Genomic DNA, 15,486 nt, shown 5'->3' with positions numbered 1-15,486 from the left:
CTCCAATTAAAAAAAAGCAATTAAAACTATTATTCTTAAATCATTTAACATTTTCATCTAAACTGTAATCTGTATTTGTATCCCCCAACTCCTTTTTTAGTATCTTTATAGTGTTCTCCTCTGTGCTGTTGTCTTTTGTCAATAATAGTAAAACATTTGACATTGACTCCAAGTGCAAAGTCCATGCCAAACTAGAGATATTAGTATCGTTCTATTTTGCACTTAAAAGGAATCACAGTTATAAACACTCCAATTCAGTGAATTGATTTCCCCATCTTACACTGAAATATGAAGTCAAATGCATGCATTGCCTTATGCCAAAAACAAGCTCACTTGGAGATGCAGTGTACTATTAAATATTCCCATGCATCAGTGCTATACTTTTCCACCCAAAAGAATGAGCTCTATTATAGCTCAGTGTTTGTGATTGGTAGTTTACCACTATGTCCTACAGTTTATGGAAAAACATTTACTATTAGTACCTATAGATACAATATTACCTTTACTGTTTTTCAGTTTTGCTGTTGTAAACACATGGAAATCAAACCCAAATATGTAATTTCTGATATTTCTGTACATAAACATTAGCCAGAACATGGTCTACTATGATCATCGCTTTATACTGAAAAACAAACCATCACAGAAACTTCACTGGATAAAATGATTTCCTTCTTATATGAAAATATTTTCATATATGCACTTGCTAACTTAACAGCAGAAAGCAAGATGAAAACTTTTGTAAAGTATGTATATGTAAAATTTTTTTGCATTATTTCTCATTGGTTACAAGGATGACAGTTCTTTATAAACCACCTATACTTTCCATCATATCACTACATTTCTGTGTGGAAGCAAAGATGGAAAAAAAGAGACCATACTTCAAGCTTTAATGTGCATTCCACAGTTAACTCAACTTCAGGGTATTTAAATCATTCTAATAAATGTGAGCATCGACAGAAATTTGGTAGAGAAAACAATCAAAATGAAGGGTGGTTATAGTAGAGCATTTTCCAGAGACTAATACATTTTGCCCAGTTTAATAAATAGAAACAGTGCTCAGATGGAATTTGGATCAACCATATAAACCCCATCTTTCCCAGTTTTCCAAGAGTCACACTTGACAGAAAAGACTGCACAGTCCCTGGCCCCTGACAGGGGATCACATGAAAAATTTAAGATTCAGTGTGGTCACAAAGTAAAAGAAGTGGAAATCCATCTAGGAATTAGTTGGAAAATTTAAAAAAAAAAAAAAAAAAAAAAAAAAAGACAACAAATGCAAAACAGAACAAAAAATACAAACGCGATTTCTGCAATGCCTACTTCTGACTGGTTTGGCTTTCTGTTGCCTCTCTATTTTTGGCTAATGACTTGATAAAATTTAAAATCCTTTCAGAATAAGGCACAAATTCTTCCCGGTAAACAATTGTGCTTGTGATGCCTCTTGCTTTCCTTTCCTCCACTGTAGCATTTTTCAGTTCTTTTTCGGGGATGGTGTCTGAAAATGCGACAAAATTATAATCACATTTGAAATAGTAATGAGAACACAAATACATGCACATTTTTGCCAGTGATGGAGCAGCATGTAGCGATGTATTTTATGCACAAGTTATTATGTGGATTAACAGATTAAGACATCACTGACTGATGAGCTCAATATATTGCAGTTAAAAAAAAAACTCATATGCTTGCGAATCTTCTGCTTTTCATAATCAGAGTACAAGTTACCATTACCACTCAAGTTCTGCTGTTCGTCCTTTTTACTGGGCTGTGGTCGAGTCATTTGATAGTAGCCAAAAGCCCCAAACATGGTCCAAATGCCAATGGCGTAGACCAGGGACACCCGGGCATTCCACTTCGTAATGTCCTTCATATTCATCTTCGTTAGCGCAGTATAAACAGCACGCACGCCTTTTCAATATTCATGTGTGATTTATCAAAACGTACTAGAGAGAAAGGCGCTCACACTCCCCGTTATCATCACAGTCGTTCCACTGGCGCGGGCGCAGCCATTAGGCTGTCCTCGCATTCGTCACCTTCAAACGTGTCCTTCCGCCCGCCGCGCGGATGCTTTTCCGTTTTTCACGTAAGAAAGCCGCTGTCGATATACAAATTTTCACCACAAGAAAAAAAAAAAAAGAAAATAAAATAAACAGCTACAAGCGTGTTGCTGAACCACTCGATACAGATTTGAGTAAAACCAAAAAAACCGTAACCGCTCAGAACCGGAAGTAAATATATTAGACGTGACGTTAAATCCGTCGCCGGCCGGAAATCGTTCCTCTGAATGAAACGCTGAGCTAGTGAAACTGAACACGGCTGTTAGTGTTAGTGTTCATCGGTTTGGTTTATGAACATTTAATTGGTAAAACACTTCAAACATGAACAATGTAGGAAATGCTTTTGGAAGGTTAAGCTATATATTTTTTTCTTATTTTAGATAATTTGAACGGATGTTTACTCAACTTGCCAATAACATGGATGTAAGCCCTGTGCATTATGCCAGGTGCACTTATGTTAAAAAAAAAAAAAAACAGGGCTGCCCTTCATCTGTCAAGTAATACCAACACGAAAAGTAAACTGAGAGCTTGGAACAAATATTTAATGATTGACTCAAGTCTGTCCTCTCAGTATTTTGAAACCGCAACTCAGTCCTCCAGAACATCCACAGGATCTGTCCCATCTCACAACAAACTACCCAAAGCTAGTTTGTCCAGGCCATGGTGATAGCTCACCTGGACTATTGTAGCTCTCTCCTGTTTGGCCTTCTGACTTCTGCCATCAAAACTCTCTAGGTGATATAGAACACCGCTGCACGAATTGTGTTTGACCTGCCAAAGTGTTCTTATGTGTCTCTCCTCCTCATCACTCTGCACTGCTTTCCTATAGCTGCGCAGATCACATTCAAGACTATGGTTACAGCCTCCAAAACTATCAATGAAAGTGCTCCCTGATAGCTACAAGACCTGACTACTCGTTACACCCCAACAAGACTGCTCCGCTCTTCCACATCTGCCTGTCTGATGGTCCCACGCACAAAACATCCAAAATCATAAGCACAAAGGGTTTCAGTTCTGACTCCAGTGTGGTGGAATGACACCCCCCACTCCACATTTAAGAAGGGTCTCAAAACTCACCTCTTTCAGACTCACTTCTTCCCTGGTGTCAAAAGTGCTCAATAAAAGCGTATTTGTTACATTTAACAATTTTTAAATATTTTAATACTGTAACAGCCTAGGGGGGGCACGGTGGTGCAGTGGGTTGGACCGGGTCCTACGCTCCAGTGGGTCTGGGGTTCGAGTGCCGCTTGGGGTGCCTTGCGACGGACTGGCGTCCCGTCTTGGATGTCCCCCCTCCCCCTCCGGCCTTACGCCCTGTGTTGCTGGGTAGGCTCTGTTCCCCGCGACCCCATATGGGACAAGCAGTTCAGAAAATGTGTGTAACAGCCTATATGCAGCTACTTATGTAAATGTATGGTGGAATAGTGGAATGTGACAAAAGGGCTGTACTCAAGCAACACTTGTCTGCATCCAAATCTCTGGTTCTGTTGATATACTTTTTGTGTTGTTCTCTGAGACATCTGTTAGGAGAAAAGTTTCTGCTAAACTAATAAATGCAAATGCACAGCCACTACCAAAGAACCTTTTCTGGATACTGGGGAAGCAGGTGGCACAGTGATTAGGACTGTCTAAGCTAAACTAAAGGTTCCTGCCTCAAATCCTGCTTCTACTGCAATACTTTTGTTTACTCTGGACTGGTCCAGTAAGAAGTCACCCAGCTGTAAAAACGAGTTGGCCAATGAAAGCAGCTTAATATACAAACCTGAGATTTTAAGGTGAGTTGGACAAATGTGTGCAATAAATGTACATATACTTAGCAGATGCTTTTCTCCAAAGTGATGCACAATGACTACTACTATGCAGTATTTTGCTAACACCTTTTGTCCAAGATAATACAGTAAACAAATATAGAAATATATTAAATGTTAGTACCAGGTGTACAACATTTGCTCCAGTCATACAACAAAAATTAAGTTATTTTTTAATTGATATCATTACTTAAATATTAAATCTTTGTTAGGGTAATCAGTAATTCTAACTTTTACAGTATTAACACATGTAACAAAATTAATGTTTAACATACATTAAGAAGGAATACAAGTTTGCTATTTAAAGGATAATGGTTGACTTTGTATCTGGAATCTTTTCTTCATTTCATGCATCCCAAATAACTTCAGTTGCATTTGTTAGAGAATGATCACATAATTTATCAGTTTATCCTTAAAAAAAAAAAAAATTCCAACAGAACAAGTATAAGCAGCAAGGCCTTTCAACTGCCATATATTTCCTTTTTGTTTATTCATTAAAAGAATTATTACACCTTAAAACTAACAAAAGGAATGTGAAGACTTTTCTGATAAAAGCTAAGCTTCAAAAGGTTAGAATGAGGTCAAGTCTGGCTTCAGAACAAGAGTCACAGATTGTTCCCCATTTAGAAACACTGAAGAAATAAGTCTTAAGGAATTGAAATGTTTAACAGATGAGACAACCTCCTCTTCTCACATCCTTTAATTTAATCCTATGCTGCACTTGACACAGCCAGCTTCTTGAGATGATCCATGAATACTTGCAGGCTCACATCATCTGTGAGGATCGGGGCTCCAGATTCCTGATGATAAAACAAAAACAATTTACTACATGGAAGACATGACTGCAAAACAATTATGAAAATGGGACTCAATCAAAAAATATATTACTGTCAAGGGATTACTGCTTTTCTCCAGTTGAAGCAAGACAAAGATTTATAAAGTGCAAAAGAGGTAACCTGCGCAAAACTGACCTGCCCCCAGGCGTAGAGGTTGTTGTGGGTCTGGGAGGGGTTGACTTTGGAGAGCAAAAAACGGGCTTGTGAGCCCCCATGCTCAGTGTCTACGTAACGGGGCATGGGGAAGCGTGTCTGCAGGATCTCTTGAGCGTCATCCAAAGGCGCCTGTAGCAGCTGTTTGAAATTCTCATACTCCGGCATCTCTTGGTACCCAGCTTTGCGCCACTGGGCAATAGTCTGTGAAAAAAGACATACTCAATATGAGATCAAAACTATAGTGTAAACACCTCTGCATTACAGTTTGAGACTTTAGTCTCAAATACAAGTGTAAAAGTACAAACACAAGGTACTAAAATATCTTCATCGATAACTACCTCGCCATGATAGATGACCAGCTGGAAAAAGGTGTCCATGAGCAGTATACGGTCTGGGAGAATACTGCTGCTGTCCAGCAACACTGGCTATAAAAGAAGAAATAAAAATTACAACATACTGTGATAGGACAGTGGCAATTACAACTGCAGAAACAAGCATAACTAACACCACAGATGGTGTGTCAAGCCTGACCTCAGGGGGGCCGTAGAAGGAGTAAGAGTAGAGGATGGGCTGGATCATGATGAGAGACTGTGTTAGATCCTGCCTCATGAAGTGGTGCCTGTAGTAGGAGGACTCATCAGGGCTGTTATTGAACACCTGAAGGAATGGTGACCTCCGCAGGTGAAACATGAACTGAAAACAAATAGGGAGAAAAACTGTAAATGTATTATCATAAAAGCCTAAAATAACTTTCAATTTAGGCTTTTCTTACTGGAAGACTTCATAAACTGTGGATTTACCTGTGGGTACAACGACAGAGACTCAGACAAGCGGAAGGATGCTGGGTCATCCTTGTTGAATTGTCCAAATTTCTGACACTGTAATAAGACAATGAATATTTGCACCTTAGGTAATTACATGCTATACAGATACATTTTACACTTGACTACAGGCAGTCCCTGAATTACGAACGAGTTCCGTGTCCTCAGTCCGTCTTTAAGTTGGAACAGTTAGGTATGGTGGGTTATCTAACGTCAGCTTGTCAAATGTTTGACTTAGTATGTCATATACCTTTCTATGCATAAAACACATTAAAAAAAACACTTTGGATACACTAAAACATCTTTAATATAACAATACAGTAATATAATGCAATGTAGTAATGATAATATCAGATGTACATCACTTGGAGAAAACAATGTAATAATAATAATAAATGTAACTACAGTATTTACTTACTAAGTATTTAAGACAGAGTGTCTTTTGTAGCCAAGTGCTCTCTCAGAGAAAGAGAGAGCAAAACATTAAAGAAACTTTAATGTTAGCTTTTTCCATTGTTCATTGGCATTTCACTTTCACTTTATTATTTACTCTTTAATTTCAGTCGTGATCATTTCCCCTTTTCTTGGATGCATCACCATCACTTGCATCACAGTTACACTTTGGTGCAATGGGTAGGAGGGTAAAAAAAAATTAAAGCCAAATACAGTAACATGAGACACTGTTAGCAGAAAAAGAAGGAAGTCTGTCCTGCCTTGGGATCACGAGCCAATAAACCTCTGTAGTTGCGCAATGATTTGATATGCTTCACAAAGTAATGCCCATTTATTATTACGAACCATTGTATATACAGTAACTTGAATTTTTAATATAATGTGCTTAATTATGCAGTTTTCATTTGATTTTTAATTAAGGGTGGCACATAAAAAAAATTAGCTTCTGGTTAGTAAAGTGGTGGTTCGTAAGTACTGGTTCCAAGTAAGTCAGATGCTCGTAACTCGGGGACTGCCTGTACAGAAATTGTATCACCAATTAACTGATTCAGGAATGAATGAATTAAACCAGCCTTAATAAAAAAAAAAAAAAAAAAAAATCCATTCTACTCAGTGCTGCCACTCAATTTTCATTGTACATTTAAAAGAAGTGTTACTGTGTGCTTACCAGGCGAATGAGCTGCCGGTCGAGCCAGCGGAGGACATCTGGACCCTCCTCAGATTCAGCGCGGAACACAGCCAATCGGGCCATGAGCACTGCAGATGCTTCCTGGTCAAATGATGATTCAATGTGCTGCATCTGAGACTGTACATCTGCCCAGCTTTAGTGGAGAAACAGAAAACAAGTGTCAGAACCACACCATATACTGTCACTAGAAATATTATTCTAGGCTTGTGATGTTTATTGCTACATTACCACAGTGTAACAGATTTTTTTTTTTTCCCCCCCTGTGTAAGAAGCTTACAAGGTATAGGTCATTTGATGGTATGCGTTTTAAAAACTTGCCAGGTGATACAATTCAGCAATACATCCCCCAAAATACTGAAAACACTTAAAAAAAAAAAAAATCTACAGCAAAAACCTGTTCTTTTTATGTTCAATCTACAGCGTTGAAAGCCTTGTAAAAACAAAGGCCTTCAGTAACTTACTTCCTGGCAATGGTGGTGACACGAATTCTCCTCTGCGTGCTAGAGTGCTGGTATTGTGTGACAAACTGGATGGCTCCTCTGCCACCCTGTGGAACTGGAGCATTGTGCTACAACAACAAAAGAATGAGGTCACATTCCACACATAATAGTCCTTGTGAAAAAGATATTTGAAAATTAAGCATACCTGATTAACAACTTCAAAGTACATAGCCAGTGTAGTTGAGGGATTCAGGCTGCACACTTTCCATTGACTTGTACCACCCACCCCCATTTCCTTTAGAAAAGAAGAGACCAAAGTCAGAATTTAAGCTCCAAAAAGTCTGAGTACTAAGGGGTTTGAAGGATAACTCCTGTTAGTCATAACAAAAAATACTCACATTCTCTGAAACGCAAGGCCCCTTGGAGTTCAGCGAGACACAAGGACCAATAGCACCAGATACTTTCAATTCCCTTGAAGTCTGGGGGAAAAAAGTGACAGCAGAACAATTTATTACTTACAGCTTATTTATAAAATTCAGTGCAAGCACAGTTAAATGTAAATGATCACATCAAGGAGCAACAAGTGAAGCAATGACCTACCTTCACTTCCAAAGTGGCCCCAAAGGCCATGCGGAACTCATTGTTGTAGTCTTTGCTGAAGACTCTTTGGAAGGTCTGCTTGAACAAGGAGGTGTTGAAAGAATCTCCCATGACAATGTGTCCACTGCAGTGACAAAAGGAAAAATTCAGCAGCGGAGTTTGAGACAAAAAACTTAGTTCAGGTTAAAACATTACCCTTGTCACAATCTATTTTGAATAGAAAATTATGATAATTAATTAGTACTGACCCGGTGAGGTTGGAGCAGCACTTCATCTCCAACAGGCCAGTCTGATCCAAAGCACAGGCGTAGATATCGATACAGTGCCCATTCGCAGCAGCGCGGTTTGCCAAGGCTTCGTAGTACTACATATTACAAAGCCACTTTGTTACACAGACCTGGTTTTTTGCAGAGTGCTTGACATACAGCTAAAAAAACACCTGAAACAATATGCAGGTGCTGCAGCCACAAAAAAACATTTAAGAATGGATGGAAGAACATGTAACTAGATTTTATTTATATAATATATATATATATATATATATATATATATATATATAAAAATAATATACACACACACACTGTATATCTATGTAATAACTTTTTGTTAAGCTTGGATATTTCCATTTTTTTTTCCCTTAAACAAATACATTTTTCCCAGGGTAATGCAAAATCATGACCTTATATATATTGCCATGCACGTGAAAGGCTTTCTGAATAAAGTCAGTCAGTTTGTGTCTAAACCCACATTCCAACTGCATCTACAAAAAGCCTCTCACCTTAGTAGCCTTCTTCAGGTGGCGGGCATTGTCCTTCTGGATGTCGTGCCAGGAACGAATGGGTGTTTTCAGCTCATCGCCTACCACCATGCCAGGCCCCTGTGTTGGGGGGCCTCCTGTGAAGAGCATTACACGAGCTCCTGTGTTGGGAAAGGTGCCCTAGCAAAGCAAAATCACTGTTTAGATGAGCAATGATAAGCAACACTTTGTGAACAAACAGGTATGGGCAATTATTAGTCTAATCTTCACTATAAATCAATTTTTAATTTACTTTTTTTTCCCCAATAGTAAATAAAGGAAAAAACTTAAATGTTGAGGTACACTAATCTACCCTGCTATAAAAGACAAAGGAAAACAAAACAAAAACCAGAAAAGAGGAGCGGGGGGAGAGGGGGGGAAAAAAAAAAAAAAAAAAAAAAAAAAAAATCACTAGTCTCAGCGAACCGTAAATTGCCTGATTAATACTTGTGACAGATACTGGTACATTCTGAAAAAGCAGTTATAAATGAATGGTGAGACATAGCCTTCTAGGTTATGAAGTGTGGCTTAACAGGAGTGCTGCGATGTCATACCTCCAGCAGGCCCACAGCAATGGACAGGGCAATGCCAGTGGAACGCAGAGGTCTCTTGCCTTGAGATACAGGCCATGGGTCCCGCTGCAGCTCTCCCAGAAGGTCTGTCAAGTTCATGTCAACCTTGTGCACAGGCTGCAGGAACCTGCAGAGAAAGAAACTTAGAATTTCAATAAACGGGTACATTTTCAAGTCCCCTATGTAAAGTTTATCTTTACATGCTAAGTGTTACTGAGATTGATGAAGTTTTTAGCTGTTTTAACAAAACAATATTGAGAGCAAACAGTGACATCCAGTACCTGCAACATTCTAGCTTGGTTTTTTTTTTAATAATCAAAAAGTCTGGTATCAATGCATTTACACAGCTTTACTTTAACCTCTGCAACTCAAGGGTTAAGATTAAAGAATACTCTGCCTTCATGGAAGAAAAACCTTTATCTTACCTGCAGGTGGGCTGCATTTCCTGAGCTGCAGGTGGACGACCAGGCTGTCCTGCAGGTGCTGGCTTCATCAAACCTAGCATTTCCTGAAAATGACATTTCGATGCATGCTAAAATTAGTGCGAAACAAAGCAAACTGTGAACCCTGTTATATATCTCAAACCTAACAACAGTTGACAGCAAAATTAGTAATATGTTATTGCATGGTATTAAGGTTTCTCAAAACTACAAGTCCACACCCATAACTCAATTCATTATCCACCAAAACTGGTTTAAAATGAATTTTAACAATGTAAACCAAACCCACACATTTGGGTGTGGACACTACAACCATCAATATACATTTTCTTTTCTCTAACCTCAAATCTTCGCTTTTTCACCATGGACATTATATTATCTGTTAATTGAAGATGTTAGAGAAATCTTTTACTCAAGCCTTCCTGCTGAGCCCCAGATATCCGCATTTACGTGCCGAGAAGTCTGTGCGCTAGATGGCAACTGACCTGGATCTGTTTAGCGGAGAGGTCTTTGGTGCCCCTGAAGACATAGCTCTTGGAGATGCCCTCACAGCTAAGTTCATGGACCTGTACCATTCGGCCAAAGGTGATGAGGCCCACCAAAGCATTGGGGGGCAACAGGCTTAGGGACATCTGTAAAGACTCCTTCAATGCCTGGAGGTCTTCTTCTTCAAGACAGATATCCACTACATACAGGAAGATTAGAGGCGTTGGTGGGCCACGCTGCAAAAAAGCAGAGAGGAGGGCGTTTAGAGAACTTTTAAGTCAAAGAAATACAAGTAAACCCTTACATTCATTCATTCAACTGATATCTTTGTCCAAAATAATTTAAAATATTATGAAAATCATTTAAAATATTATGTATAAGAAGCTACTTATTTCCAATTATTATTTAGCTGGGTTTATTAATCCTAGAGAAATTAAGGGTAGTTGCACTTTGCTCCAGTGTATTGAAGTCAGAGTGAAATTTAAACCAAGGACCTTCTGACTACAAGATGATGGCTCTACTGCACCATCTGCTCTCCCAAGCTGCCCTGCTGCCACAAAGGCTACCAATACCACTTAATATCTGGTGATTTTTTAAATTGATCTCATATTAAATTAATCTGCTATCTTTAAAAATATAACACTTCTAGGTTATATGTATATTTTTTATGTACTAACAACCAACAGTAAGATCCACCCCCTCTATATAATGTGTGTCTACCATAAGCATCTTGCCAAAAAAAATAAAAACACATTTACCTGTATAATGTACTCAATTGTGGAGAACTGAGGCATAAGTTCTGCAGGTTGGTTCACTTCTGATATTCCAGCATATGTAGGGGGAAACTGAAAGATAATGAGCATTGACAGAGATGAGATGACAGTCTGGCATTACTCCTGTAAACATTAAGAATGTCAAACACTTCCTCACTTACCGGATTTCTCTGGAAGCAGAAGTTGCATGCCCAGATTTTGGCCCTGAAGTCAACTTGACTACAAAGACAAGATGTGTCAAAAGTCTAAAATCCAACAAACGTACCACTAAGCACATAAAAGAAATTCTTTATGAATATCGTGTAAAAATAAATAAAATAACCAGCAACACTCACCACAGTGGGTTGAGCACAGCCCGGCAGTTCGGACGACCACAAAGAACGGGCTCATACTGCACCGGAGGGAGGTCCGGGCACTCCTTTAGTGGGGTGAATAGACATGATACCGGGACCACCAGCCGGGTGGCCTCCAGTCTACTGGAGGGCCATAAGTTCCAGCTGAAGCGCACCCCATCACGGTCCTCATTTTGCTGAATGAATTCTTGGAACATTGCCATAAAATCTGAATACGTTCAATCTGTAGGAAAAGAAAAAAAAAAAAAAAAAAAGAAGTGTAGCGGAAATAAATTGAGCAGTGAGAAATCACAGCAAAATGTGTCATTGCCTAAAGACAAGTCAATACTGCTGCTTATGAGCCAGAAACAAAGAGCTCAAACAAAAACAAATACTTCATAAAAAAAAAAAAAAACCATTTAGATTCTACTCAAGTCCAGTGGATGCTCTCAAAATGCTACAGACTTACATCTCTCAGCAGAACATAATCATGACAGTGGTAGAAGAACAAATGACAGTGAGTATTGCTGAATCCAATCTATATAAAAGGCTGTGCGTCAAAGAAACCTGATGGACAGGTTCTGATACACTGATCTTGGAGTTATTCCGCATCACTATTTTAAATAGTATTTAGGCCACCTGCCTGCGCAAATAGTCTTCACACCCAGTATGGCCCATAGATAGCATACCTCCTTTATTAAATACCACCGCCGACACAAATATGTCAGGAAGCCAGCTGCTGGCATGAGCACGTTGCTTAATTCTGCCCATAAGACATTTTTTCCCATAAGAAAAAAAAAAACAGTTGTGCTACCTACAGGTTCCAACATTAAATTTCCGCAGAAGAAAACTAATGCCAACCGCAGGAGGCACAGGACTTTCGTACCTCCTCAGAAAACACGTTAATTATCCTGTTTTTCGCTAAAATTATTTTATTAAAACGGTTAATATTAATTCATATATACTTTAAATTGCATCATCTTATTACAAGATGCTACAAAGTCCCAAATTATTATCAGACTATCCTCCTAATCCTCACCGATAAAGTTTTCATTCTGTCGACACGACGACACAGAGTATCTTTCGACGGCAGACAACTCAGGCTGCTTCCTAGAGAAAACACACCAACCAATACTCTCATTTACCTACCTTTGACCCTCGGCTTAAAGTTGGGGAAAAGGATTTTTTTTTTTTTTTTTTTTTTTTAGAAAAAAGTGAAAGAATCCAAGTTAAAACATTTACGACGTCAAAAGAAAACGACACACTAACTAAGTCACAACACTCCGCGTGAAGCGAAACGGGCCGGATGCTTCTGCCGGTTCAACACTTTCCGGGAGTGACGCGGTTCGACAAATTTGGCAGTTTCCTATTGGATGTCCCCGCTTCTGACGTCACCGGAAATATGACCCCCCCCCACCCCTTTACGACATGGAATATACAGTACTCATGTAAGATACTTATCTCGGGAACGTGTAGAATTTCTGGCGGCTGCTTGTGTCAATTGAGCAAGTGACGTGTATCACCATGGTTTCGTTTCTTGTTATTTAGAAAACCGACTGGACTGGGCGGTACTTTATAATAGGTGCCAAGCTCAGCTGGATGACTTACACAGTACAGTAGACACACACAACCAGTACTTTGTTTATACAATAAGAATATCAATACCCATCGAACATGGGCAATTACCCTTTCACGCCCAGGACAAATTTTATGTATTTCACATAAAAATTTAAGTCTTCTTGATGAACAACTCAATCAATGTATTGGCTTTACACATACCTGACCCATACTTGTTTGGGTCACTGTGTTTATCAGGGTTTACAAGAAGATCCCAGTGTCTCTGCATGCATACATATTATTAAAAAGGTTCAAAATTCAGTCTTTAAAGAGGAAAGTGGGTGAATCATGCAGTGAATTACATCTAGGAAGAAAAATTAGGTCCACGTTTTTATTTTAATGTACCCTACTTTACTGATGTAATGCTGGTAGCTTCTAACAGGTTATGTACTGTATATAGCGTGACGCATTTTAGATTTTAAAATTGTTTTAGGCTACACATGATCAACTGTATAGGTTTAGTTGTTTGGGCTACACTTTGTTCAAAATTTGTTACCTAAACCTCATAGGTTTAAAGAGAATCAGTAAATTTACCAAAAAAAAAAAGTCTGTGTTTTTACCGCACTAGTTATGGTGTTTGTTCTCATGCGGAACGGCTACTGTAAGTTGCGCTTATGAAAGAGGTAACTCCAGCCACGGATCCAATGCATCTTTCCCTGTTTGTTCCCTTCACAGGGTATTTTTAATGCATTTCAGAGTAACTACCTCAATGCAGGGTACCTAGCAGTGGTGAAAAGTGGAACTTGAAACAGAAAAAAAACAAACCATCAGGTCTTAATACTTACCTGCTGTACTACTCACCTTCTCCTAATAAATACTTTCAATGCCTTTTGTAGGTAATTCATTTCAGAAAATCCCTTATTAAGGCGAAGTCTGGTAAATGAAAGACATAATTCCCATGTATGTCAATGTTAAACATGTTTATGTGTTCCTGAGCCCAAAAATTGACACCCGTTCATATTGCAGTACCCCTAAATTCCTTTAAAACTGACACAATTATCTCAGTAGTTAACATTAGTTACCATAGCACACAACAAGGCAGGTTCCCTTCTTTAATTATTCTGTAGCACTATATTGGTGTCTTATTCTGCCGGTATTGCTCTTTTGTAGCTATAACACACCAGACACTTAACAAACCCTGACAAATACTCAATATTTATGTATTAATTCAACATTTTATGCAAACAAGTAAAGAGAAAAGAATTCAGTGAAAACAATGCACATGACTTCACACTCTTTGAACAAGCTGACATCATTTTTGATGGTGGAAACAGGGGACATGATTATACTGAGATTGAGGGTCTGGGGTTCGAGTCCCGCTTGGGGCGCCTTGCGACGGACTGGTGTCCCGTCCTAGGTGTGTCCCCTCCCCCTCCGGCCTTCCGCCCTGTGTTACCGGGTAGGCTCCGGTTCCCCGCGACCCCGTATGGGACAAGCGGTTCTGAAAATGTGTGTGTGTGTGTGTGTGTGTGTGTAACAGGTGAAGCTATCAAGCAAGGTGTCATGGAAGTTGAGAACTTAACAAAGCATGAGCCAAACAATCACTGTGAAGAAGAGTGCATGATGGCACTGGTTTCATGCCACTCAGCTGTCAGGAGGTGCACAAAATACATATTTGGTAAGTACTGAAGTTTTCAAGTAGGGGTATTAAATGAAAGTTGTCATAAAGCTGAGTTTTCATAACCCGAATGGGTGTATAACTCTTGATAGAGCTAAATGGAAGAAATACTGCCACATAAGCAATTAGAAAATAAGAAGATTGTGTCAACATTTCACCTCATGTAGTGAGCTGTATTGCTGTTATTTACATGGCCCTACCATGTAAATTCTACCACTTTCATCTAAAGTAACACTATTTACACAACTGAACATTTAATTGGAGCAATCTGGTTTTAGCACCTTGTTCAAGAGAACAATAGCAGAAACCTGGCTGGGACTCGAACCAACAAGTCCACATGTTATCGGTATACTCCCTGCTGTGCTTTTAGAGGTTACTTTGGGCTACCTGGAAAGCTTGGGTACTATTATGATTGAGATTGCACTGAGCCCACTTAGTAAAGTTAAATCCAGGATTAACCTGTGTTTTAACTTAAATATCAGTGTAATTTATCTGAATGTGTTTTCTTTCTAAAACTGAAATGTGCAGTCCAATAACATTTATTGAAGTATTACAAAGTACCTTTTTTATTTTTCATTTTAAGTAAATCCCAAAGAAGATACCAAATCCAGACAATGCATTAAATAATCTGTGAGATATAAACTAATAATGGCAAGTGCAGGCAAAGTGAGCTATATTTGTATGTTGTAATGTACATAAGTATGTACATTAGGAAAATTAATACCAACTCAGAGTCTTTGTAACATTACAATTTATGTACGTAACTGTACTCAGCATAATGATTCTTTGCATGAGCGCTGTGTTGGAACTGCACCACCCAATGAACCTGTGAAGGAAATTTTACCAGTGAGAATCTGTAGGCTATAATGCCAGAAAAATTCAGGGTAAGCACCTTGATTAAGGGCACTAGAGCAGAGTGGTACCATGTGCTCAACCACAGCGGTACTATACCAGGTGAAGCTAGTACTATTGCACCTTATATTATTTCTTTGA

At 38.9% G+C, this 15,486-nt stretch overlaps 1 protein-coding gene across 3 annotated transcripts; it reads right to left on the bottom strand.

Annotated features, from left to right (window-relative positions):
- Window positions 1-3,950: 3,950 nt before the first annotated feature.
- Window positions 3,951-12,594, bottom strand: sec23b (SEC23 homolog B, coat complex II component). 3 transcript variants are annotated; one of them, XM_018751132.2, is made up of 19 exons: window positions 12,408-12,594; window positions 11,262-11,502; window positions 11,088-11,145; window positions 10,912-10,998; window positions 10,153-10,389; window positions 9,653-9,735; window positions 9,210-9,354; window positions 8,638-8,796; window positions 8,108-8,223; window positions 7,860-7,983; window positions 7,658-7,738; window positions 7,465-7,554; window positions 7,281-7,387; window positions 6,799-6,952; window positions 5,658-5,735; window positions 5,389-5,550; window positions 5,196-5,282; window positions 4,837-5,058; window positions 3,951-4,665 (listed from the first exon to the last, which is right to left on the bottom strand). In XM_018751132.2, exons 2-19 carry the CDS (start codon window positions 11,480-11,482, stop codon window positions 4,576-4,578), a joined length of 2,301 nt encoding a protein of 766 aa, XP_018606648.2. In that variant the 5' UTR covers window positions 11,483-11,502; window positions 12,408-12,594; the 3' UTR covers window positions 3,951-4,575. The 3 variants fall into 3 exon arrangements, with proteins under 3 accessions (XP_018606648.2, XP_018606650.2, XP_018606649.2); XM_018751134.2 differs by lacking the exon at window positions 12,408-12,594 and adding an exon at window positions 12,298-12,379; XM_018751133.2 differs by lacking the exon at window positions 12,408-12,594 and adding an exon at window positions 11,728-11,782.
- Window positions 12,595-15,486: the final 2,892 nt, after the last annotated feature.

This window comes from Scleropages formosus, chromosome 16 (assembly GCF_900964775.1).
Source record: "Scleropages formosus chromosome 16, fSclFor1.1, whole genome shotgun sequence".
NCBI classification, from domain to species: Eukaryota; Metazoa; Chordata; class Actinopteri; order Osteoglossiformes; family Osteoglossidae; genus Scleropages; species Scleropages formosus.
Note: the sequence above shows the minus strand (reverse complement) of the source record. Positions and strands in the feature narration are given on the sequence as shown.